The sequence below is a fragment of the Diabrotica virgifera genome, chromosome 2, assembly GCF_917563875.1.
Source record: "Diabrotica virgifera virgifera chromosome 2, PGI_DIABVI_V3a".
Taxonomy (NCBI): Eukaryota; Metazoa; Arthropoda; class Insecta; order Coleoptera; family Chrysomelidae; genus Diabrotica; species Diabrotica virgifera.
In genome coordinates, this window is record NC_065444.1 from 3,602,110 (window position 1) to 3,626,874 (window position 24,765).

Consider the following 24,765-nt stretch of genomic DNA (forward strand, 5'->3'; position numbering starts at 1 on the left):
ATGTGACAAAAATCTAGTGATTTTTTGTCATAACTTGTTATTTAAAAAATGTCTATAGACGTTGTGTCACATTTCATCAATGGAAATTAGACGTATATAGACATTATGTCCGTCAATGTGTTAAAGATGTTTGCTAACCTTATAGAATATTTTTGTGTTATGGGGAAATAAAAGAATCATTAATACACATGTTTGATTTTTTTATTCTTTATTTAATTGTCCTTTGCATAATTTAATTTTTAAATTTAATAAAGTAATTTCTTTTCTGTGTCTCTCTTCTGTCATTTTCTTTTGTCTGGCCTGCTTCTGTTGTGCCCTTTGCTCCTCCTTTTCTATGTGGATCAGTTGATCTATGTTGAGGATTAGCTTTGTTCTTTGGTGTAATAAATTCTCTACTTTATTATTGGTAGTTTCCTTCTGGGACTGGCTTTTTTCTAAGAACGCAGGATTGGCAACTCATCAAAAATCTCCTAGATGTTTGCGTTATCTGCAATTAATTTTTTTGTTTAGAATAAATTCAGTCGTATAAATATGTGAAAAGTGTCACTAATAAATATTAAAATTAGGATATAATAATTAACTCCTGAAAAAATATACCAGAATTCTATATTGTTTTGCAAAAAATTACAATATAACCAAGAACATTAACAGTGTAATCAAGTTTGAAAACCGTCTTTATTTCTAATTTGTTGCATTTTGGGCTTAGGCCACTTCATCTCATAGCGTCGTATATAGTATTGGATTTAAATAAAATAGTATATGTGTCACAGTTCAAGTTGATTCTTAGTTAGAGTTGACTATTCCTAGTTCGAGTCAACTCAAACTAAAACGAGCAGTAAGAGTTGATTTGAAAAATTAAATTTAACTTTTACTAGTTGAGATACATTCTTCCTAACTCTTGTTAGTAAAAGTAGATCCCCGGAAAAAGAGAATCAGCTCTTACTAGTTTGAGTTGACTATTCATGGATCTATATTCAGTAAATGTACATTCACACATGCTTTTTTTATGCATGCGCATCTCTTTGTGTTGACTATTATTAACTTATCACGATTTGAACATACAGTAACAAAGTATGTAATATTTTATTTCATGGATCTATTGTTTGTATTCTTGATGGTTCCGCTTGCTGAGATTTGTACAATATTTGAAAGCTTAGATATCGATACATTTTTGGCGAAAATCATGTTTTTCCATTAAACTAATGCCATTATTGTTTAAAAGGTACTGCCAAAGTGTAGTAAGCCTAGAATTACTTTAAACATAATATGTATGACTTATTTACATTTTACTAAACATAGGCTTACTACACTTTGACAGTATCTTCTAAACAATAATAGCATTAGTTTAATGAAAAAACATGATTTTCGCCAAAATGTCACTTACGTTACTTTGCCAAAAATGTATCGATATATTAAGTTTTTATTTCTTTTTTAATTTTATATGTTTTAAATAGTTTTAATAAGTTACATTCCTGTTGATGGTTTTTAAAATGTAGCACACCCATGTGGATATTTTTCAGGAGAAGCTAAAGAGATAGCGTTTGAGAGCAAAAGTAAATAATTTGAACTAAAAGGGAGGTTCCCTAGGTTGGCTGTATACCATATAGTTAAAAAACTCTAACAAGAAGTAAAACCACTTCTATGTAAATTGGTATATTTATTAAAACTTAAAAATCCCAATGGATTGAATAAAAATGTCCAATTCAGAACGTTTTCAGACCTATCGGTCCATCATCAGTGAATCTACAATAAAATAAGTAATCCCACTATTAGAATTGAAAGATGGTTGAAATTTTTAAAAGCTAAAAATGTGGTTAGATTACTTACGTGCATACTTGCTAAATAGCCCCAGAACCAAACAATGGTTGAATTTAAAATTCAATTTACATTATTTAAAAATAATATTAAACAGGCTAAACGCCGATGTTACAGGATATTGCCTATGGGAACATGGTGAAACCCTACCAAAACCTCAATCAACCATCTTAGGCCAACTTTGACTATAAAGTGACACTAATGACTAAGGAACTGTTTGAAGTGACATTGACAGTAGAGAAAAAGGTAGTCGATTTTCAATGTTAATTAACCAAAAGGTCATGACCCACAACAAATGATAAAGATTTTAATATCTGAAAAATGTCTAACATTTTAAATCTATTGGTTATTGAAAAGAAATTGTGATATACAAAATTAATTTAGAATATAAGATTATTTATATTGACTGTATACCATAACATTAGATTGATCAAATTGATAGAAAGAAAGTAAGCTGCTGTCAATAAAGATAAAAAGATAAAAATAGATGAAGGTGAGAAAAGAGAAAAATCAATATTAGTTGGAAAGTTATTGTACAAAATGAATAAATTGGTAGGCAATTTAATCTAGTCTATATTGTATTGGTGGTTGTATATGTAAAAGGAAAATATTGTTATTTAAAAATGCAAGTTTTTGTAAATAATGGATTTGAGTTAGGATACAGTCAAATAATTAAAAGTGTGTAATATGTGAATGAAAAAGAATTGTAATTATTATGAGATGGTTTATTTTTTTTATTTTATTTCAAAAGTTTTGAGAGAATTCTTGTGACAAAGTGTTGGTATGGGAAATTAGAGATAAAGTAATGTATGATTATAGCTGTTAAGTCCAGTTGATACAAAAATGAAATTAAAATGAAAATAATATTGAAAGTGTACTGAATAAAATAAAACCAAAGTAAGAAAAAGAATATAGATATAATTTAATTGTAATGATAATGGATCTGAATGTGAGAACTGAAATCAAGTGAATGGATGTTAGTTGGAGAGGTAAAAGTTTTCTTGGAAAAGGTCAAAGACAAAAAGCAGAGGGCTGTGGTGTAAGGTATAAAGACAAGAATTTTAAGGGAAAGAGAGGGATAAAGAAAAGATGAGGTGTGGAATTAAACTGAACGAAGTAATGAAATGAAAAAGAAGTAAAAAGATAGTAGGGTGAATTAATGAGGTGATGGTTAATAGGGTTCAATAGTTAATAATGTTATTCGGGTAAAGGAGTTTGGAAGCAGTGAAGGAAAGAGGAAATTTTGAAAAAGAAGAGAGAGTAAGTTGAAAGAGAAAGAATAGGATAAAAGAGGAAGTTGAAAAAATAGGAATTATGAGAATAATTGGCGGTGAATGGGGACAAAGTTGCGGTTAAGGGATGTTTGTCTATTGACACAGTTGGGACTCTTCTTCATGTCCTTGCCAATCTCCAAATCTTCGTATAAGTCTAAACGGAGTGTATTGTTTTGTTGAATATTGTGTATCAACTGGACACCTTCAGGAATCTTAAGTTCATGTTTATTGACTTTTAAATGGTGTGAAAAGGCAGAAGTGGTATCTCTCTTGCTGTGTTCAGCAGATCGGGTAGAAAGGGATCTGTAAGTTCTGCCGATGTAGGTGGCATCACAATCTGAACAAGAGAGTCTGTATACCCCACTCCGGTTCATATAATGGATAGGATCTTTGGTATTAGTTAAACTTTTGCTGAGAGTGTTATTAACTTTGAAAGATATTTTTATGTTGTCACAAGAATTTGAAATGATATGTTTGACTCTTTCAGATAATTTGGAGTTATTGAATGGTAAGGAGGCATAGATGGGAGTAGTTGTGGATGATGTAGAGAAAGCGGATTGTTGTAGTAATTTGAGTTCTCTTTTTTGTTGAAGTTTAGTGATAATGTCTGGGTCATAACCATTGTTGACTGCAATCTGTTTGATAATATTCAACTCTTTGTTGAATTCAGTTACGGATAAAGGAATAGAGTTTAATCTATGTATAAAACTGCGAAAAGCAGAGAGTTTATATGATAAAGGGTGATTAGAAGTAGAATGGATAACATGATCTGTCTGTGTTGGTTTACGGTAGATACCAAAGTTGAAGTGGTCATGTAGTCTGGTAATAGATAAATCCAGAAAGTTAATGGAGTTAGAAGATTCTAGTTCCATGGTAAAGGTGATATTAGGATGGATTTGATTTATTTTGTGAAGTAAGTTGTGAGCTGAATCAGAGTTACCAGAAATGAGGACTAAAATGTCATCAACATAACGGAACCAGTGTAAGATCTCTGGATTTTTTATGATATAGTTGGATTCTAAGTGATCCATAAAAACATCAGCTAAGAAAGGGGATAAGCAACTACCCATTGCTAAACCGTCAGGTTGTTGATAAAAGTTGTTATTAAAAACAAAGTAATCTTGAGATAGACAAATTTTGAGAATGTTTATAATAGACGAAGTGGTGGTGGAAGTGACAGAATTATTTAAGAGGAGTGAATTAACCAGACTAATCGATTCATTTTTTGGTACTGAAGTAAATAAATTGCTAACATCAAAAGAAAGCATAACAATATTTGGATTAAGATTGACAAGTTGAAGTTTTTCAACTAATTGGCGAGAATTCAAAACAGTAAACTGTGGGGTAAAGTTAATAAAGTTTTTAATGGTGTTAAGAATGAATTTAGATAAAATAGAAACTGGAGTGTTAATGAAGCTGACAACGGGACGAATAGGAATGTCAACTTTGTGTATCTTTGGTAAACCGTATAACCTGGGGGTGAGTGGATTTGATGGAATTTTAGTATATGGTGCTTCAAATTCAGAAAAGAATTCAGTAAATTGCTTTAAGTTGGTTTTCATCTTCGAAACAAAAGATTTAGAGGGATCAACAGGAAGCAAAGTAAAGTTATTGTTGTCTAGGAAAGAGGTGACTTTGTCAATGTATAATTGTTGGTCTAAAATAACAAGGCAGTTACCCTTATCTGCTTTGCTGAAGATGAGGTGGTGGTTTTGGATCTTATTTTTGATAGATTTGAGTGTGGAGAGAAGGGATTTAGACTTATTATATGAGAAATTGGGAAAAGAGAGAGATGAAGAAGTTTGTGTAGAAGTAGAAGGGGAACTGATGTTGGTAAGAGAGGAGTTATTGTTGGAAAGAAGTTTAGTTTTGAATTTGTTGATAGTTTGGATGCAAGAGTTTCTGATTGAAGTTTTTTGTGTGAGTGAAATGGAAAGATTCTGAATAACCATGTCGGTCTCTATGGAAAGACTCTCAAGATCTTTGATAGATAAATTGCTAGGAATGGAGTGTTTGAGGCCGAGGTTTAAGAGTTTTAATTCGTCATCAGAAAATTGGACATTTGAGAGATTTTTGATTCTTGGGTGGAATCGAAAATTGGAATAATTTTTATTACGAGAAGCTTTTTGTTGATCAAGTCTAATCTTATTGTTGATTAAGTGTTTTAATTTATTATTGACTCTATTAAATTTAACTGAATGTGAATGATCTACCTTATCCTGAACGTCTGACATAAAAGAATTAAGATTAATAAATTGTAAAGTTTCAAGTAGAGAATCATATGTTACCTTTAGCTTACATTCTATGTAGTTGAGTTTACTGTAATGTTTACAAATCTCTTTCTTCATGAGTTTAATCTGCATGGAGGTCCTGATGTTAGGATGTACATTATTGGATGTTCTAACTCTACAAAATGTTGGGAAGACTTTATGATGTAAACATCTTGAAATGAACCATATGTCCAGCTTTATGTTGCTCCGTTGTGTGGCTAATCGCAAGTATTGTAGCGCCAAGTTGACCATACTGTCATATATAAACTAAAAGGGAGGTTCCCTAGGTTGGCTGTATACCATATAGTTAAAAAACTCTAACAAGAAGTAAAACCACTTCTATGTAAATTGGTATATTTATTAAAACTTAAAAATCCCAATGGATTGAATAAAAATGTCCAATTCAGAACGTTTTCAGACCTATCGGTCCATCATCAGTGAATCTACAATAAAATAAGTAATCCCACTATTAGAATTGAAAGATGGTTGAAATTTTTAAAAGCTAAAAATGTGGTTAGATTACTTACGTGCATACTTGCTAAATAGCCCCAGAACCAAACAATGGTTGAATTTAAAATTCAATTTACATTATTTAAAAATAATATTAAACAGGCTAAACGCCGATGTTACAGGATATTGCCTATGGGAACATGGTGAAACCCTACCAAAACCTCAATCAACCATCTTAGGCCAACTTTGACTATAAAGTGACACTAATGACTAAGGAACTGTTTGAAGTGACATTGACAGTAGAGAAAAAGGTAGTCGATTTTCAATGTTAATTAACCAAAAGGTCATGACCCACAACAAATGATAAAGATTTTAATATCTGAAAAATGTCTAACATTTTAAATCTATTGGTTATTGAAAAGAAATTGTGATATACAAAATTAATTTAGAATATAAGATTATTTATATTGACTGTATACCATAACATTAGATTGATCAAATTGATAGAAAGAAAGTAAGCTGCTGTCAATAAAGATAAAAAGATAAAAATAGATGAAGGTGAGAAAAGAGAAAAATCAATATTAGTTGGAAAGTTATTGTACAAAATGAATAAATTGGTAGGCAATTTAATCTAGTCTATATTGTATTGGTGGTTGTATATGTAAAAGGAAAATATTGTTATTTAAAAATGCAAGTTTTTGTAAATAATGGATTTGAGTTAGGATACAGTCAAATAATTAAAAGTGTGTAATATGTGAATGAAAAAGAATTGTAATTATTATGAGATGGTTTATTTTTTTTATTTTATTTCAAAAGTTTTGAGAGAATTCTTGTGACAAAGTGTTGGTATGGGAAATTAGAGATAAAGTAATGTATGATTATAGCTGTTAAGTCCAGTTGATACAAAAATGAAATTAAAATGAAAATAATATTGAAAGTGTACTGAATAAAATAAAACCAAAGTAAGAAAAAGAATATAGATATAATTTAATTGTAATGATAATGGATCTGAATGTGAGAACTGAAATCAAGTGAATGGATGTTAGTTGGAGAGGTAAAAGTTTTCTTGGAAAAGGTCAAAGACAAAAAGCAGAGGGCTGTGGTGTAAGGTATAAAGACAAGAATTTTAAGGGAAAGAGAGGGATAAAGAAAAGATGAGGTGTGGAATTAAACTGAACGAAGTAATGAAATGAAAAAGAAGTAAAAAGATAGTAGGGTGAATTAATGAGGTGATGGTTAATAGGGTTCAATAGTTAATAATGTTATTCGGGTAAAGGAGTTTGGAAGCAGTGAAGGAAAGAGGAAATTTTGAAAAAGAAGAGAGAGTAAGTTGAAAGAGAAAGAATAGGATAAAAGAGGAAGTTGAAAAAATAGGAATTATGAGAATAATTGGCGGTGAATGGGGACAAAGTTGCGGTTAAGGGATGTTTGTCTATTGACACAGTTGGGACTCTTCTTCATGTCCTTGCCAATCTCCAAATCTTCGTATAAGTCTAAACGGAGTGTATTGTTTTGTTGAATATTGTGTATCAACTGGACACCTTCAGGAATCTTAAGTTCATGTTTATTGACTTTTAAATGGTGTGAAAAGGCAGAAGTGGTATCTCTCTTGCTGTGTTCAGCAGATCGGGTAGAAAGGGATCTGTAAGTTCTGCCGATGTAGGTGGCATCACAATCTGAACAAGAGAGTCTGTATACCCCACTCCGGTTCATATAATGGATAGGATCTTTGGTATTAGTTAAACTTTTGCTGAGAGTGTTATTAACTTTGAAAGATATTTTTATGTTGTCACAAGAATTTGAAATGATATGTTTGACTCTTTCAGATAATTTGGAGTTATTGAATGGTAAGGAGGCATAGATGGGAGTAGTTGTGGATGATGTAGAGAAAGCGGATTGTTGTAGTAATTTGAGTTCTCTTTTTTGTTGAAGTTTAGTGATAATGTCTGGGTCATAACCATTGTTGACTGCAATCTGTTTGATAATATTCAACTCTTTGTTGAATTCAGTTACGGATAAAGGAATAGAGTTTAATCTATGTATAAAACTGCGAAAAGCAGAGAGTTTATATGATAAAGGGTGATTAGAAGTAGAATGGATAACATGATCTGTCTGTGTTGGTTTACGGTAGATACCAAAGTTGAAGTGGTCATGTAGTCTGGTAATAGATAAATCCAGAAAGTTAATGGAGTTAGAAGATTCTAGTTCCATGGTAAAGGTGATATTAGGATGGATTTGATTTATTTTGTGAAGTAAGTTGTGAGCTGAATCAGAGTTACCAGAAATGAGGACTAAAATGTCATCAACATAACGGAACCAGTGTAAGATCTCTGGATTTTTTATGATATAGTTGGATTCTAAGTGATCCATAAAAACATCAGCTAAGAAAGGGGATAAGCAACTACCCATTGCTAAACCGTCAGGTTGTTGATAAAAGTTGTTATTAAAAACAAAGTAATCTTGAGATAGACAAATTTTGAGAATGTTTATAATAGACGAAGTGGTGGTGGAAGTGACAGAATTATTTAAGAGGAGTGAATTAACCAGACTAATCGATTCATTTTTTGGTACTGAAGTAAATAAATTGCTAACATCAAAAGAAAGCATAACAATATTTGGATTAAGATTGACAAGTTGAAGTTTTTCAACTAATTGGCGAGAATTCAAAACAGTAAACTGTGGGGTAAAGTTAATAAAGTTTTTAATGGTGTTAAGAATGAATTTAGATAAAATAGAAACTGGAGTGTTAATGAAGCTGACAACGGGACGAATAGGAATGTCAACTTTGTGTATCTTTGGTAAACCGTATAACCTGGGGGTGAGTGGATTTGATGGAATTTTAGTATATGGTGCTTCAAATTCAGAAAAGAATTCAGTAAATTGCTTTAAGTTGGTTTTCATCTTCGAAACAAAAGATTTAGAGGGATCAACAGGAAGCAAAGTAAAGTTATTGTTGTCTAGGAAAGAGGTGACTTTGTCAATGTATAATTGTTGGTCTAAAATAACAAGGCAGTTACCCTTATCTGCTTTGCTGAAGATGAGGTGGTGGTTTTGGATCTTATTTTTGATAGATTTGAGTGTGGAGAGAAGGGATTTAGACTTATTATATGAGAAATTGGGAAAAGAGAGAGATGAAGAAGTTTGTGTAGAAGTAGAAGGGGAACTGATGTTGGTAAGAGAGGAGTTATTGTTGGAAAGAAGTTTAGTTTTGAATTTGTTGATAGTTTGGATGCAAGAGTTTCTGATTGAAGTTTTTTGTGTGAGTGAAATGGAAAGATTCTGAATAACCATGTCGGTCTCTATGGAAAGACTCTCAAGATCTTTGATAGATAAATTGCTAGGAATGGAGTGTTTGAGGCCGAGGTTTAAGAGTTTTAATTCGTCATCAGAAAATTGGACATTTGAGAGATTTTTGATTCTTGGGTGGAATCGAAAATTGGAATAATTTTTATTACGAGAAGCTTTTTGTTGATCAAGTCTAATCTTATTGTTGATTAAGTGTTTTAATTTATTATTGACTCTATTAAATTTAACTGAATGTGAATGATCTACCTTATCCTGAACGTCTGACATAAAAGAATTAAGATTAATAAATTGTAAAGTTTCAAGTAGAGAATCATATGTTACCTTTAGCTTACATTCTATGTAGTTGAGTTTACTGTAATGTTTACAAATCTCTTTCTTCATGAGTTTAATCTGCATGGAGGTCCTGATGTTAGGATGTACATTATTGGATGTTCTAACTCTACAAAATGTTGGGAAGACTTTATGATGTAAACATCTTGAAATGAACCATATGTCCAGCTTTATGTTGCTCCGTTGTGTGGCTAATCGCAAGTATTGTAGCGCCAAGTTGACCATACTGTCATATATAAACTAAAAGGGAGGTTCCCTAGGTTGGCTGTATACCATATAGTTAAAAAACTCTAACAAGAAGTAAAACCACTTCTATGTAAATTGGTATATTTATTAAAACTTAAAAATCCCAATGGATTGAATAAAAATGTCCAATTCAGAACGTTTTCAGACCTATCGGTCCATCATCAGTGAATCTACAATAAAATAAGTAATCCCACTATTAGAATTGAAAGATGGTTGAAATTTTTAAAAGCTAAAAATGTGGTTAGATTACTTACGTGCATACTTGCTAAATAGCCCCAGAACCAAACAATGGTTGAATTTAAAATTCAATTTACATTATTTAAAAATAATATTAAACAGGCTAAACGCCGATGTTACAGGATATTGCCTATGGGAACATGGTGAAACCCTACCAAAACCTCAATCAACCATCTTAGGCCAACTTTGACTATAAAGTGACACTAATGACTAAGGAACTGTTTGAAGTGACATTGACAGTAGAGAAAAAGGTAGTCGATTTTCAATGTTAATTAACCAAAAGGTCATGACCCACAACAAATGATAAAGATTTTAATATCTGAAAAATGTCTAACATTTTAAATCTATTGGTTATTGAAAAGAAATTGTGATATACAAAATTAATTTAGAATATAAGATTATTTATATTGACTGTATACCATAACATTAGATTGATCAAATTGATAGAAAGAAAGTAAGCTGCTGTCAATAAAGATAAAAAGATAAAAATAGATGAAGGTGAGAAAAGAGAAAAATCAATATTAGTTGGAAAGTTATTGTACAAAATGAATAAATTGGTAGGCAATTTAATCTAGTCTATATTGTATTGGTGGTTGTATATGTAAAAGGAAAATATTGTTATTTAAAAATGCAAGTTTTTGTAAATAATGGATTTGAGTTAGGATACAGTCAAATAATTAAAAGTGTGTAATATGTGAATGAAAAAGAATTGTAATTATTATGAGATGGTTTATTTTTTTTATTTTATTTCAAAAGTTTTGAGAGAATTCTTGTGACAAAGTGTTGGTATGGGAAATTAGAGATAAAGTAATGTATGATTATAGCTGTTAAGTCCAGTTGATACAAAAATGAAATTAAAATGAAAATAATATTGAAAGTGTACTGAATAAAATAAAACCAAAGTAAGAAAAAGAATATAGATATAATTTAATTGTAATGATAATGGATCTGAATGTGAGAACTGAAATCAAGTGAATGGATGTTAGTTGGAGAGGTAAAAGTTTTCTTGGAAAAGGTCAAAGACAAAAAGCAGAGGGCTGTGGTGTAAGGTATAAAGACAAGAATTTTAAGGGAAAGAGAGGGATAAAGAAAAGATGAGGTGTGGAATTAAACTGAACGAAGTAATGAAATGAAAAAGAAGTAAAAAGATAGTAGGGTGAATTAATGAGGTGATGGTTAATAGGGTTCAATAGTTAATAATGTTATTCGGGTAAAGGAGTTTGGAAGCAGTGAAGGAAAGAGGAAATTTTGAAAAAGAAGAGAGAGTAAGTTGAAAGAGAAAGAATAGGATAAAATCTTATATTCTAAATTAATTTTGTATATCACAATTTCTTTTCAATAACCAATAGATTTAAAATGTTAGACATTTTTCAGATATTAAAATCTTTATCATTTGTTGTGGGTCATGACCTTTTGGTTAATTAACATTGAAAATCGACTACCTTTTTCTCTACTGTCAATGTCACTTCAAACAGTTCCTTAGTCATTAGTGTCACTTTATAGTCAAAGTTGGCCTAAGATGGTTGATTGAGGTTTTGGTAGGGTTTCACCATGTTCCCATAGGCAATATCCTGTAACATCGGCGTTTAGCCTGTTTAATATTATTTTTAAATAATGTAGATTGAATTTTAAATTCAACCATTGTTTGGTTCTGGGGCTATTTAGCAAGTATGCACGTAAGTAATCTAACCACATTTTTAGCTTTTAAAAATTTCAACCATCTTTCAATTCTAATAGTGGGATTACTTATTTTATTGTAGATTCACTGATGATGGACCGATAGGTCTGAAAACGTTCTGAATTGGACATTTTTATTCAATCCATTGGGATTTTTAAGTTTTAATAAATATACCAATTTACATAGAAGTGGTTTTACTTCTTGTTAGAGTTTTTTAACTATATGGTATACAGCCAACCTAGGGAACCTCCCTTTTAGTTTATATATGACAGTATGGTCAACTTGGCGCTACAATACTTGCGATTAGCCACACAACGGAGCAACATAAAGCTGGACATATGGTTCATTTCAAGATGTTTACATCATAAAGTCTTCCCAACATTTTGTAGAGTTAGAACATCCAATAATGTACATCCTAACATCAGGACCTCCATGCAGATTAAACTCATGAAGAAAGAGATTTGTAAACATTACAGTAAACTCAACTACATAGAATGTAAGCTAAAGGTAACATATGATTCTCTACTTGAAACTTTACAATTTATTAATCTTAATTCTTTTATGTCAGACGTTCAGGATAAGGTAGATCATTCACATTCAGTTAAATTTAATAGAGTCAATAATAAATTAAAACACTTAATCAACAATAAGATTAGACTTGATCAACAAAAAGCTTCTCGTAATAAAAATTATTCCAATTTTCGATTCCACCCAAGAATCAAAAATCTCTCAAATGTCCAATTTTCTGATGACGAATTAAAACTCTTAAACCTCGGCCTCAAACACTCCATTCCTAGCAATTTATCTATCAAAGATCTTGAGAGTCTTTCCATAGAGACCGACATGGTTATTCAGAATCTTTCCATTTCACTCACACAAAAAACTTCAATCAGAAACTCTTGCATCCAAACTATCAACAAATTCAAAACTAAACTTCTTTCCAACAATAACTCCTCTCTTACCAACATCAGTTCCCCTTCTACTTCTACACAAACTTCTTCATCTCTCTCTTTTCCCAATTTCTCATATAATAAGTCTAAATCCCTTCTCTCCACACTCAAATCTATCAAAAATAAGATCCAAAACCACCACCTCATCTTCAGCAAAGCAGATAAGGGTAACTGCCTTGTTATTTTAGACCAACAATTATACATTGACAAAGTCACCTCTTTCCTAGACAACAATAACTTTACTTTGCTTCCTGTTGATCCCTCTAAATCTTTTGTTTCGAAGATGAAAACCAACTTAAAGCAATTTACTGAATTCTTTTCTGAATTTGAAGCACCATATACTAAAATTCCATCAAATCCACTCACCCCCAGGTTATACGGTTTACCAAAGATACACAAAGTTGACATTCCTATTCGTCCCGTTGTCAGCTTCATTAACACTCCAGTTTCTATTTTATCTAAATTCATTCTTAACACCATTAAAAACTTTATTAACTTTACCCCACAGTTTACTGTTTTGAATTCTCGCCAATTAGTTGAAAAACTTCAACTTGTCAATCTTAATCCAAATATTGTTATGCTTTCTTTTGATGTTAGCAATTTATTTACTTCAGTACCAAAAAATGAATCGATTAGTCTGGTTAATTCACTCCTCTTAAATAATTCTGTCACTTCCACCACCACTTCGTCTATTATAAACATTCTCAAAATTTGTCTATCTCAAGATTACTTTGTTTTTAATAACAACTTTTATCAACAACCTGACGGTTTAGCAATGGGTAGTTGCTTATCCCCTTTCTTAGCTGATGTTTTTATGGATCACTTAGAATCCAACTATATCATAAAAAATCCAGAGATCTTACACTGGTTCCGTTATGTTGATGACATTTTAGTCCTCATTTCTGGTAACTCTGATTCAGCTCACAACTTACTTCACAAAATAAATCAAATCCATCCTAATATCACCTTTACCATGGAACTAGAATCTTCTAACTCCATTAACTTTCTGGATTTATCTATTACCAGACTACATGACCACTTCAACTTTGGTATCTACCGTAAACCAACACAGACAGATCATGTTATCCATTCTACTTCTAATCACCCTTTATCATATAAACTCTCTGCTTTTCGCAGTTTTATACATAGATTAAACTCTATTCCTTTATCCGTAACTGAATTCAACAAAGAGTTGAATATTATCAAACAGATTGCAGTCAACAATGGTTATGACCCAGACATTATCACTAAACTTCAACAAAAAAGAGAACTCAAATTACTACAACAATCCGCTTTCTCTACATCATCCACAACTACTCCCATCTATGCCTCCTTACCATTCAATAACTCCAAATTATCTGAAAGAGTCAAACATATCATTTCAAATTCTTGTGACAACATAAAAATATCTTTCAAAGTTAATAACACTCTCAGCAAAAGTTTAACTAATACCAAAGATCCTATCCATTATATGAACCGGAGTGGGGTATACAGACTCTCTTGTTCAGATTGTGATGCCACCTACATCGGCAGAACTTACAGATCCCTTTCTACCCGATCTGCTGAACACAGCAAGAGAGATACCACTTCTGCCTTTTCACACCATTTAAAAGTCAATAAACATGAACTTAAGATTCCTGAAGGTGTCCAGTTGATACACAATATTCAACAAAACAATACACTCCGTTTAGACTTATACGAAGATTTGGAGATTGGCAAGGACATGAAGAAGAGTCCCAACTGTGTCAATAGACAAACATCCCTTAACCGCAACTTTGTCCCCATTCACCGCCAATTATTCTCATAATTCCTATTTTTTCAACTTCCTCTTTTATCCTATTCTTTCTCTTTCAACTTACTCTCTCTTCTTTTTCAAAATTTCCTCTTTCCTTCACTGCTTCCAAACTCCTTTACCCGAATAACATTATTAACTATTGAACCCTATTAACCATCACCTCATTAATTCACCCTACTATCTTTTTACTTCTTTTTCATTTCATTACTTCGTTCAGTTTAATTCCACACCTCATCTTTTCTTTATCCCTCTCTTTCCCTTAAAATTCTTGTCTTTATACCTTACACCACAGCCCTCTGCTTTTTGTCTTTGACCTTTTCCAAGAAAACTTTTACCTCTCCAACTAACATCCATTCACTTGATTTCAGTTCTCACATTCAGATCCATTATCATTACAATTAAATTATATCTATATTCTTTTTCTTACTTTGGTTTTATTTTATTCAGTACACTTTCAATATTATTTTCATTTTAATTTCATTTTTGTATCAACTGGACTTAACAGCTATAATCATACATTACTTTATCTCTAATTTCCCATACCAACACTTTGTCACAAGAATTCTCTCAAAACTTTTGAAATAAAATAAAAAAAATAAACCATCTCATAATAATTACAATTCTTTTTCATTCACATATTACACACTTTTAATTATTTGACTGTATCCTAACTCAAATCCATTATTTACAAAAACTTGCATTTTTAAATAACAATATTTTCCTTTTACATATACAACCACCAATACAATATAGACTAGATTAAATTGCCTACCAATTTATTCATTTTGTACAATAACTTTCCAACTAATATTGATTTTTCTCTTTTCTCACCTTCATCTATTTTTATCTTTTTATCTTTATTGACAGCAGCTTACTTTCTTTCTATCAATTTGATCAATCTAATGTTATGGTATACAGTCAATATAAATAATCTTATATTCTAAATTAATTTTGTATATCACAATTTCTTTTCAATAACCAATAGATTTAAAATGTTAGACATTTTTCAGATATTAAAATCTTTATCATTTGTTGTGGGTCATGACCTTTTGGTTAATTAACATTGAAAATCGACTACCTTTTTCTCTACTGTCAATGTCACTTCAAACAGTTCCTTAGTCATTAGTGTCACTTTATAGTCAAAGTTGGCCTAAGATGGTTGATTGAGGTTTTGGTAGGGTTTCACCATGTTCCCATAGGCAATATCCTGTAACATCGGCGTTTAGCCTGTTTAATATTATTTTTAAATAATGTAAATTGAATTTTAAATTCAACCATTGTTTGGTTCTGGGGCTATTTAGCAAGTATGCACGTAAGTAATCTAACCACATTTTTAGCTTTTAAAAATTTCAACCATCTTTCAATTCTAATAGTGGGATTACTTATTTTATTGTAGATTCACTGATGATGGACCGATAGGTCTGAAAACGTTCTGAATTGGACATTTTTATTCAATCCATTGGGATTTTTAAGTTTTAATAAATATACCAATTTACATAGAAGTGGTTTTACTTCTTGTTAGAGTTTTTTAACTATATGGTATACAGCCAACCTAGGGAACCTCCCTTTTAGTTTATATATGACAGTATGGTCAACTTGGCGCTACAATACTTGCGATTAGCCACACAACGGAGCAACATAAAGCTGGACATATGGTTCATTTCAAGATGTTTACATCATAAAGTCTTCCCAACATTTTGTAGAGTTAGAACATCCAATAATGTACATCCTAACATCAGGACCTCCATGCAGATTAAACTCATGAAGAAAGAGATTTGTAAACATTACAGTAAACTCAACTACATAGAATGTAAGCTAAAGGTAACATATGATTCTCTACTTGAAACTTTACAATTTATTAATCTTAATTCTTTTATGTCAGACGTTCAGGATAAGGTAGATCATTCACATTCAGTTAAATTTAATAGAGTCAATAATAAATTAAAACACTTAATCAACAATAAGATTAGACTTGATCAACAAAAAGCTTCTCGTAATAAAAATTATTCCAATTTTCGATTCCACCCAAGAATCAAAAATCTCTCAAATGTCCAATTTTCTGATGACGAATTAAAACTCTTAAACCTCGGCCTCAAACACTCCATTCCTAGCAATTTATCTATCAAAGATCTTGAGAGTCTTTCCATAGAGACCGACATGGTTATTCAGAATCTTTCCATTTCACTCACACAAAAAACTTCAATCAGAAACTCTTGCATCCAAACTATCAACAAATTCAAAACTAAACTTCTTTCCAACAATAACTCCTCTCTTACCAACATCTGTTCCCCTTCTACTTCTACACAAACTTCTTCATCTCTCTCTTTTCCCAATTTCTCATATAATAAGTCTAAATCCCTTCTCTCCACACTCAAATCTATCAAAAATAAGATCCAAAACCACCACCTCATCTTCAGCAAAGCAGATAAGGGTAACTGCCTTGTTATTTTAGACCAACAATTATACATTGACAAAGTCACCTCTTTCCTAGACAACAATAACTTTACTTTGCTTCCTGTTGATCCCTCTAAATCTTTTGTTTCGAAGATGAAAACCAACTTAAAGCAATTTACTGAATTCTTTTCTGAATTTGAAGCACCATATACTAAAATTCCATCAAATCCACTCACCCCCAGGTTATACGGTTTACCAAAGATACACAAAGTTGACATTCCTATTCGTCCCGTTGTCAGCTTCATTAACACTCCAGTTTCTATTTTATCTAAATTCATTCTTAACACCATTAAAAACTTTATTAACTTTACCCCACAGTTTACTGTTTTGAATTCTCGCCAATTAGTTGAAAAACTTCAACTTGTCAATCTTAATCCAAATATTGTTATGCTTTCTTTTGATGTTAGCAATTTATTTACTTCAGTACCAAAAAATGAATCGATTAGTCTGGTTAATTCACTCCTCTTAAATAATTCTGTCACTTCCACCACCACTTCGTCTATTATAAACATTCTCAAAATTTGTCTATCTCAAGATTACTTTGTTTTTAATAACAACTTTTATCAACAACCTGACGGTTTAGCAATGGGTAGTTGCTTATCCCCTTTCTTAGCTGATGTTTTTATGGATCACTTAGAATCCAACTATATCATAAAAAATCCAGAGATCTTACACTGGTTCCGTTATGTTGATGACATTTTAGTCCTCATTTCTGGTAACTCTGATTCAGCTCACAACTTACTTCACAAAATAAATCAAATCCATCCTAATATCACCTTTACCATGGAACTAGAATCTTCTAACTCCATTAACTTTCTGGATTTATCTATTACCAGACTACATGACCACTTCAACTTTGGTATCTACCGTAAACCAACACAGACAGATCATGTTATCCATTCTACTTCTAATCACCCTTTATCATATAAACTCTCTGCTTTTCGCAGTTTTATACATAGATTAAACTCTATTCCTTTATCCGTAACTGAATTCAACAAAGAGTTGAATATTATCAAACAGATTGCAGTCAACAATGGTTATGACCCAGACATTATCACTAAACTTCAACAAAAAAGAGAACTCAAATTACTACAACAATCCGCTTTCTCTACATCATCCACAACTACTCCCATCTATGCCTCCTTACCATTCAATAACTCCAAATTATCTGAAAGAGTCAAACATATCATTTCAAATTCTTGTGACAACATAAAAATATCTTTCAAAGTTAATAACACTCTCAGCAAAAGTTTAACTAATACCAAAGATCCTATCCATTATATGAACCGGAGTGGGGTATACAGACTCTCTTGTTCAGATTGTGATGCCACCTACATCGGCAGAACTTACAGATCCCTTTCTACCCGATCTGCTGAACACAGCAAGAGAGATACCACTTCTGCCTTTTCACACCATTTAAAAGTCAATAAACATGAACTTAAGATTCCTGAAGGTGTCCAGTTGATACACAATATTCAACAAAACAATACACTCCGTTTAGACTTATACGAAGATTTGGAGATTGGCAAGGACATGAAGAAGAGTCCCAACTGTGTCAATAGACAAACATCCCTTAACCGCAACTTTGTCCCCATTCACCGCCAATTATTCTCATAATTCCTATTTTTTCAACTTCCTCTTTTATCCTATTCTTTCTCTTTCAACTTACTCTCTCTTCTTTTTCAAAATTTCCTCTTTCCTTCACTGCTTCCAAACTCCTTTACCCGAATAACATTATTAACTATTGAACCCTATTAACCATCACCTCATTAATTCACCCTACTATCTTTTTACTTCTTTTTCATTTCATTACTTCGTTCAGTTTAATTCCACACCTCATCTTTTCTTTATCCCTCTCTTTCCCTTAAAATTCTTGTCTTTATACCTTACACCACAGCCCTCTGCTTTTTGTCTTTGACCTTTTCCAAGAAAACTTTTACCTCTCCAACTAACATCCATTCACTTGATTTCAGTTCTCACATTCAGATCCATTATCATTACAATTAAATTATATCTATATTCTTTTTCTTACTTTGGTTTTATTTTATTCAGTACACTTTCAATATTATTTTCATTTTAATTTCATTTTTGTATCAACTGGACTTAACAGCTATAATCATACATTACTTTATCTCTAATTTCCCATACCAACACTTTGTCACAAGAATTCTCTCAAAACTTTTGAAATAAAATAAAAAAAAATAAACCATCTCATAATAATTACAATTCTTTTTCATTCACATATTACACACTTTTAATTATTTGACTGTATCCTAACTCAAATCCATTATTTACAAAAACTTGCATTTTTAAATAACAATATTTTCCTTTTACATATACAACCACCAATACAATATAGACTAGATTAAATTGCCTACCAATTTATTCATTTTGTACAATAACTTTCCAACTAATATTGATTTTTCTCTTTTCTCACCTTCATCTATTTTTATCTTTTTATCTTTATTGACAGCAGCTTACTTTCTTTCTATCAATTTGATCAATCTAATGTTATGGTATACAGTCAATATAAATAATCTTATATTCTAAATTAATTTTGTATATCACAATTTCTTTTCAATAACCAATAGATTTAAAATGTTAGACATTTTTCAGATATTAAAATCTTTATCATTTGTTGTGGGTCATGACCTTTTGGTTAATTAACATTGAAAATCGACTACCTTTTTCTCTACTGTCAATGTCACTTCAAACAGTTCCTTAGTCATTAGTGTCACTTTATAGTCAAAGTTGGCCTAAGATGGTTGATTGAGGTTTTGGTAGGGTTTCACCATGTTCCCATAGGCAATATCCTGTAACATCGGCGTTTAGCCTGTTTAATATTATTTTTAAATAATGTAGATTGAATTTTAAATTCAACCATTGTTTGGTTCTGGGGCTATTTAGCAAGTATGCACGTAAGTAATCTAACCACATTTTTAGCTTTTAAAAATTTCAACCATCTTTCAATTCTAATAGTGGGATTACTTATTTTATTGTAGATTCACTGATGATGGACCGATAGGTCTGAAAACGTTCTGAATTGGACATTTTTATTCAATCCATTGGGATTTTTAAGTTTTAATAAATATACCAATTTACATAGAAGTGGTTTTACTTCTTGTTAGAGTTTTTTAACTATATGGTATACAGCCAACCTAGGGAACCTCCCTTTTAGTTTATATATGACAGTATGGTCAACTTGGCGCTACAATACTTGCGATTAGCCACACAACGGAGCAACATAAAGCTGGACATATGGTTCATTTCAAGATGTTTACATCATAAAGTCTTCCCAACATTTTGTAGAGTTAGAACATCCAATAATGTACATCCTAACATCAGGACCTCCATGCAGATTAAACTCATGAAGAAAGAGATTTGTAAACATTACAGTAAACTCAACTACATAGAATGTAAGCTAAAGGTAACATATGATTCTCTACTTGAAACTTTACAATTTATTAATCTTAATTCTTTTATGTCAGACGTTCAGGATAAGGTAGATCATTCACATTCAGTTAAATTTAATAGAGTCAATAATAAATTAAAACACTTAATCAACAATAAGATTAGACTTGATCAACAAAAAGCTTCTCGTAATAAAAATTATTCCAATTTTCGATTCCACCCAAGAATCAAAAATCTCTCAAATGTCCAATTTTCTGATGACGAATTAAAACTCTTAAACCTCGGCCTCAAACACTCCATTCCTAGCAATTTATCTATCAAAGATCTTGAGAGTCTTTCCATAGAGACCGACATGGTTATTCAGAATCTTTCCATTTCACTCACACAAAAAACTTCAATCAGAAACTCTTGCATCCAAACTATCAACAAATTCAAAACTAAACTTCTTTCCAACAATAACTCCTCTCTTACCAACATCAGTTCCCCTTCTACTTCTACACAAACTTCTTCATCTCTCTCTTTTCCCAATTTCTCATATAATAAGTCTAAATCCCTTCTCTCCACACTCAAATCTATCAAAAATAAGATCCAAAACCACCACCTCATCTTCAGCAAAGCAGATAAGGGTAACTGCCTTGTTATTTTAGACCAACAATTATACATTGACAAAGTCACCTCTTTCCTAGACAACAATAACTTTACTTTGCTTCCTGTTGATCCCTCTAAATCTTTTGTTTCGAAGATGAAAACCAACTTAAAGCAATTTACTGAATTCTTTTCTGAATTTGAAGCACCATATACTAAAATTCCATCAAATCCACTCACCCCCAGGTTATACGGTTTACCAAAGATACACAAAGTTGACATTCCTATTCGTCCCGTTGTCAGCTTCATTAACACTCCAGTTTCTATTTTATCTAAATTCATTCTTAACACCATTAAAAACTTTATTAACTTTACCCCACAGTTTACTGTTTTGAATTCTCGCCAATTAGTTGAAAAACTTCAACTTGTCAATCTTAATCCAAATATTGTTATGCTTTCTTTTGATGTTAGCAATTTATTTACTTCAGTACCAAAAAATGAATCGATTAGTCTGGTTAATTCACTCCTCTTAAATAATTCTGTCACTTCCACCACCACTTCGTCTATTATAAACATTCTCAAAATTTGTCTATCTCAAGATTACTTTGTTTTTAATAACAACTTTTATCAACAACCTGACGGTTTAGCAATGGGTAGTTGCTTATCCCCTTTCTTAGCTGATGTTTTTATGGATCACTTAGAATCCAACTATATCATAAAAAATCCAGAGATCTTACACTGGTTCCGTTATGTTGATGACATTTTAGTCCTCATTTCTGGTAACTCTGATTCAGCTCACAACTTACTTCACAAAATAAATCAAATCCATCCTAATATCACCTTTACCATGGAACTAGAATCTTCTAACTCCATTAACTTTCTGGATTTATCTATTACCAGACTACATGACCACTTCAACTTTGGTATCTACCGTAAACCAACACAGACAGATCATGTTATCCATTCTACTTCTAATCACCCTTTATCATATAAACTCTCTGCTTTTCGCAGTTTTATACATAGATTAAACTCTATTCCTTTATCCGTAACTGAATTCAACAAAGAGTTGAATATTATCAAACAGATTGCAGTCAACAATGGTTATGACCCAGACATTATCACTAAACTTCAACAAAAAAGAGAACTCAAATTACTACAACAATCCGCTTTCTCTACATCATCCACAACTACTCCCATCTATGCCTCCTTACCATTCAATAACTCCAAATTATCTGAAAGAGTCAAACATATCATTTCAAATTCTTGTGACAACATAAAAATATCTTTCAAAGTTAATAACACTCTCAGCAAAAGTTTAACTAATACCAAAGATCCTATCCATTATATGAACCGGAGTGGGGTATACAGACTCTCTTGTTCAGATTGTGATGCCACCTACATCGGCAGAACTTACAGATCCCTTTCTACCCGATCTGCTGAACACAGCAAGAGAGATACCACTTCTGCCTTTTCACACCATTTAAAAGTCAATAAACATGAACTTAAGATTCCTGAAGGTGTCCAGTTGATACACAATATTCAACAAAACAATACACTCCGTTTAGACTTATACGAAGATTTGGAGATTGGCAAGGACATGAAGAAGAGTCCCAACTGTGTCAATAGACAAACATCCCTTAACCGCAACTTTGTCCCCATTCACCGCCAATTATTCTCATAATTCCTATTTTTTCAACTTCCTCTTTTATCCTATTCTTTCTCTTTCAACTTACTCTCTCTTCTTTTTCAAAATTTCCTCTTTCCTTCACTGCTTCCAAACTCCTTTACCCGAATAACATTATTAACTATTGAACCCTATTAACCATCACCTCATTAATTCACCCTACTATCTTTTTACTTCTTTTTCATTTCATTACTTCGTTCAGTTTAATTCCACACCTCATCTTTTCTTTATCCCTCTCTTTCCCTTAAAATTCTTGTCTTTATACCTTACACCACAGCCCTCTGCTTTTTGTCTTTGACCTTTTCCAAGAAAACTTTTACCTCTCCAACTAACATCCATTCACTTGATTTCAGTTCTCACATTCAGATCCATTATCATTACAATTAAATTATATCTATATTCTTTTTCTTACTTTGGTTTTATTTTATTCAGTACACTTTCAATATTATTTTCATTTTAATTTCATTTTTGTATCAACTGGACTTAACAGCTATAATCATACATTACTTTATCTCTAATTTCCCATACCAACACTTTGTCACAAGAATTCTCTCAAAACTTTTGAAATAAAATAAAAAAAAATAAACCATCTCATAATAATTACAATTTTTTTTTTTTTCATTCACATATTACACACTTTTAATTATTTGACTGTATCCTAACTCAAATCCATTATTTACAAAAACTTGCATTTTTAAATAACAATATTTTCCTTTTACATATACAACCACCAATACAATATAGACTAGATTAAATTGCCTACCAATTTATTCATTTTGTACAATAACTTTCCAACTAATATTGATTTTTCTCTTTTCTCACCTTCATCTATTTTTATCTTTTTATCTTTATTGACAGCAGCTTACTTTCTTTCTATCAATTTGATCAATCTAATGTTATGGTATACAGTCAATATAAATAATCTTATATTCTAAATTAATTTTGTATATCACAATTTCTTTTCAATAACCAATAGATTTAAAATGTTAGACATTTTTCAGATATTAAAATCTTTATCATTTGTTGTGGGTCATGACCTTTTGGTTAATTAACATTGAAAATCGACTACCTTTTTCTCTACTGTCAATGTCACTTCAAACAGTTCCTTAGTCATTAGTGTCACTTTATAGTCAAAGTTGGCCTAAGATGGTTGATTGAGGTTTTGGTAGGGTTTCACCATGTTCCCATAGGCAATATCCTGTAACATCGGCGTTTAGCCTGTTTAATATTATTTTTAAATAATGTAAATTGAATTTTAAATTCAACCATTGTTTGGTTCTGGGGCTATTTAGCAAGTATGCACGTAAGTAATCTAACCACATTTTTAGCTTTTAAAAATTTCAACCATCTTTCAATTCTAATAGTGGGATTACTTATTTTATTGTAGATTCACTGATGATGGACCGATAGGTCTGAAAACGTTCTGAATTGGACATTTTTATTCAATCCATTGGGATTTTTAAGTTTTAATAAATATACCAATTTACATAGAAGTGGTTTTACTTCTTGTTAGAGTTTTTTAAATAATTTGACACTATCAAAAGATTAGTATGAAGAATACATTAAAAAAGTAAGAACTCTGAAGGATGAATCTACAAAAGATAGTAATGATCACATATTGTTAAAAAGATGGATGTTACTGAAGTGCATAGTGCTAGTTGACTTAAACTAGGAATAGTCAACTTCAACTGGATAATCAACTTGAACTGTAACATATAATATAAAGTTACTTGAAAACCTTTATTTAAATCCAACAATCCAAGTGGTAACAAGATTACCACTTTTTCTGTTTCGTTAGCTATTTTGTCTTTACCTACAAATCAACAGTTTCCACTAATTTCTATAGATTTACCTCTTGTTCAAGATCTTCACTCTTCAATAAACTTAGCATATAAGTAATTTTGTTTTACTTCTTCACCATAATCAACCTTTTCTTTCTAAAACAATATTGTTTTCTGATTATTATAATATAGAATTGTATTTTTGAATCTCATGACTTTATATAATTATTCTTTTTAAGTTTTAATTCCATGATTACTTACATTTCCTTCTTCCAATTCCACAATAAAAATAAAATCATCATTTTGCTAGCTCTGTGACAAGAAAACAACAAATAACTCATAACCTCACATTGCCTGTGACTTTGACAGAAGGATGAAGATATCAACATTTGGCAACGTCGGTACCGCGTGGGTTAATTAGCCTTTCGTCGTTCGGACGACCACAGCGGCTGGACAGCTGAGCCAGCAGTAGCTGTCAGACGTCACCGCTAGAAGTCAG

At 31.4% G+C, this 24,765-nt stretch overlaps 2 protein-coding genes across 9 annotated transcripts; one reads left to right on the plus strand and one right to left on the minus strand.

Moving 5' to 3' along the window:
• Nucleotides 1-183: 183 nt before the first annotated feature.
• LOC126879946 (uncharacterized) lies at nucleotides 184-24,765 on the minus strand. 4 transcript variants are annotated; one of them, XR_007696345.1, is made up of 3 exons: nucleotides 24,528-24,765; nucleotides 24,338-24,422; nucleotides 184-487 (listed from the first exon to the last, which is right to left on the minus strand). XR_007696345.1 is itself a non-coding variant. In XM_050643323.1 (2 exons), the coding sequence occupies exon 1, from the start codon at nucleotides 5,321-5,323 to the stop codon at nucleotides 3,128-3,130; it is 2,196 nt and encodes a 731-aa protein (XP_050499280.1). In that variant the 5' UTR covers nucleotides 5,324-5,371; the 3' UTR covers nucleotides 184-487; nucleotides 1,828-3,127. The 4 variants fall into 4 exon arrangements, 1 of the variants encoding a protein (XP_050499280.1); XR_007696347.1 differs by lacking the exons at nucleotides 24,338-24,422; nucleotides 24,528-24,765 and adding an exon at nucleotides 9,946-11,217; XR_007696346.1 differs by lacking the exons at nucleotides 24,338-24,422; nucleotides 24,528-24,765 and adding an exon at nucleotides 5,887-7,702.
• Nucleotides 11,277-24,384, plus strand: LOC126879945 (uncharacterized). 5 transcript variants are annotated; one of them, XM_050643320.1, is made up of 2 exons: nucleotides 11,277-11,604; nucleotides 15,748-19,977. In XM_050643320.1, exon 2 carries the CDS (start codon nucleotides 15,939-15,941, stop codon nucleotides 18,420-18,422), a length of 2,484 nt encoding a protein of 827 aa, XP_050499277.1. In that variant the 5' UTR covers nucleotides 11,277-11,604; nucleotides 15,748-15,938; the 3' UTR covers nucleotides 18,423-19,977. The 5 variants fall into 5 exon arrangements, 3 of the variants coding, with proteins under 3 accessions (XP_050499277.1, XP_050499279.1, XP_050499278.1); XM_050643322.1 differs by having other exon boundaries at nucleotides 11,291-11,604; nucleotides 19,808-24,384; XM_050643321.1 differs by having other exon boundaries at nucleotides 11,292-11,604; nucleotides 11,689-15,917.

Excerpts from the sequence above, each read along its gene's own strand:
- LOC126879946 (XM_050643323.1), bottom strand. The coding sequence starts at position 5,323 with ATGTCAGACGTTCAGGATAAGGTAGATCATTCACATTCAGTTAAATTT.
- LOC126879945 (XM_050643320.1), top strand. The coding sequence starts at position 15,939 with ATGGTCAACTTGGCGCTACAATACTTGCGATTAGCCACACAACGGAGC.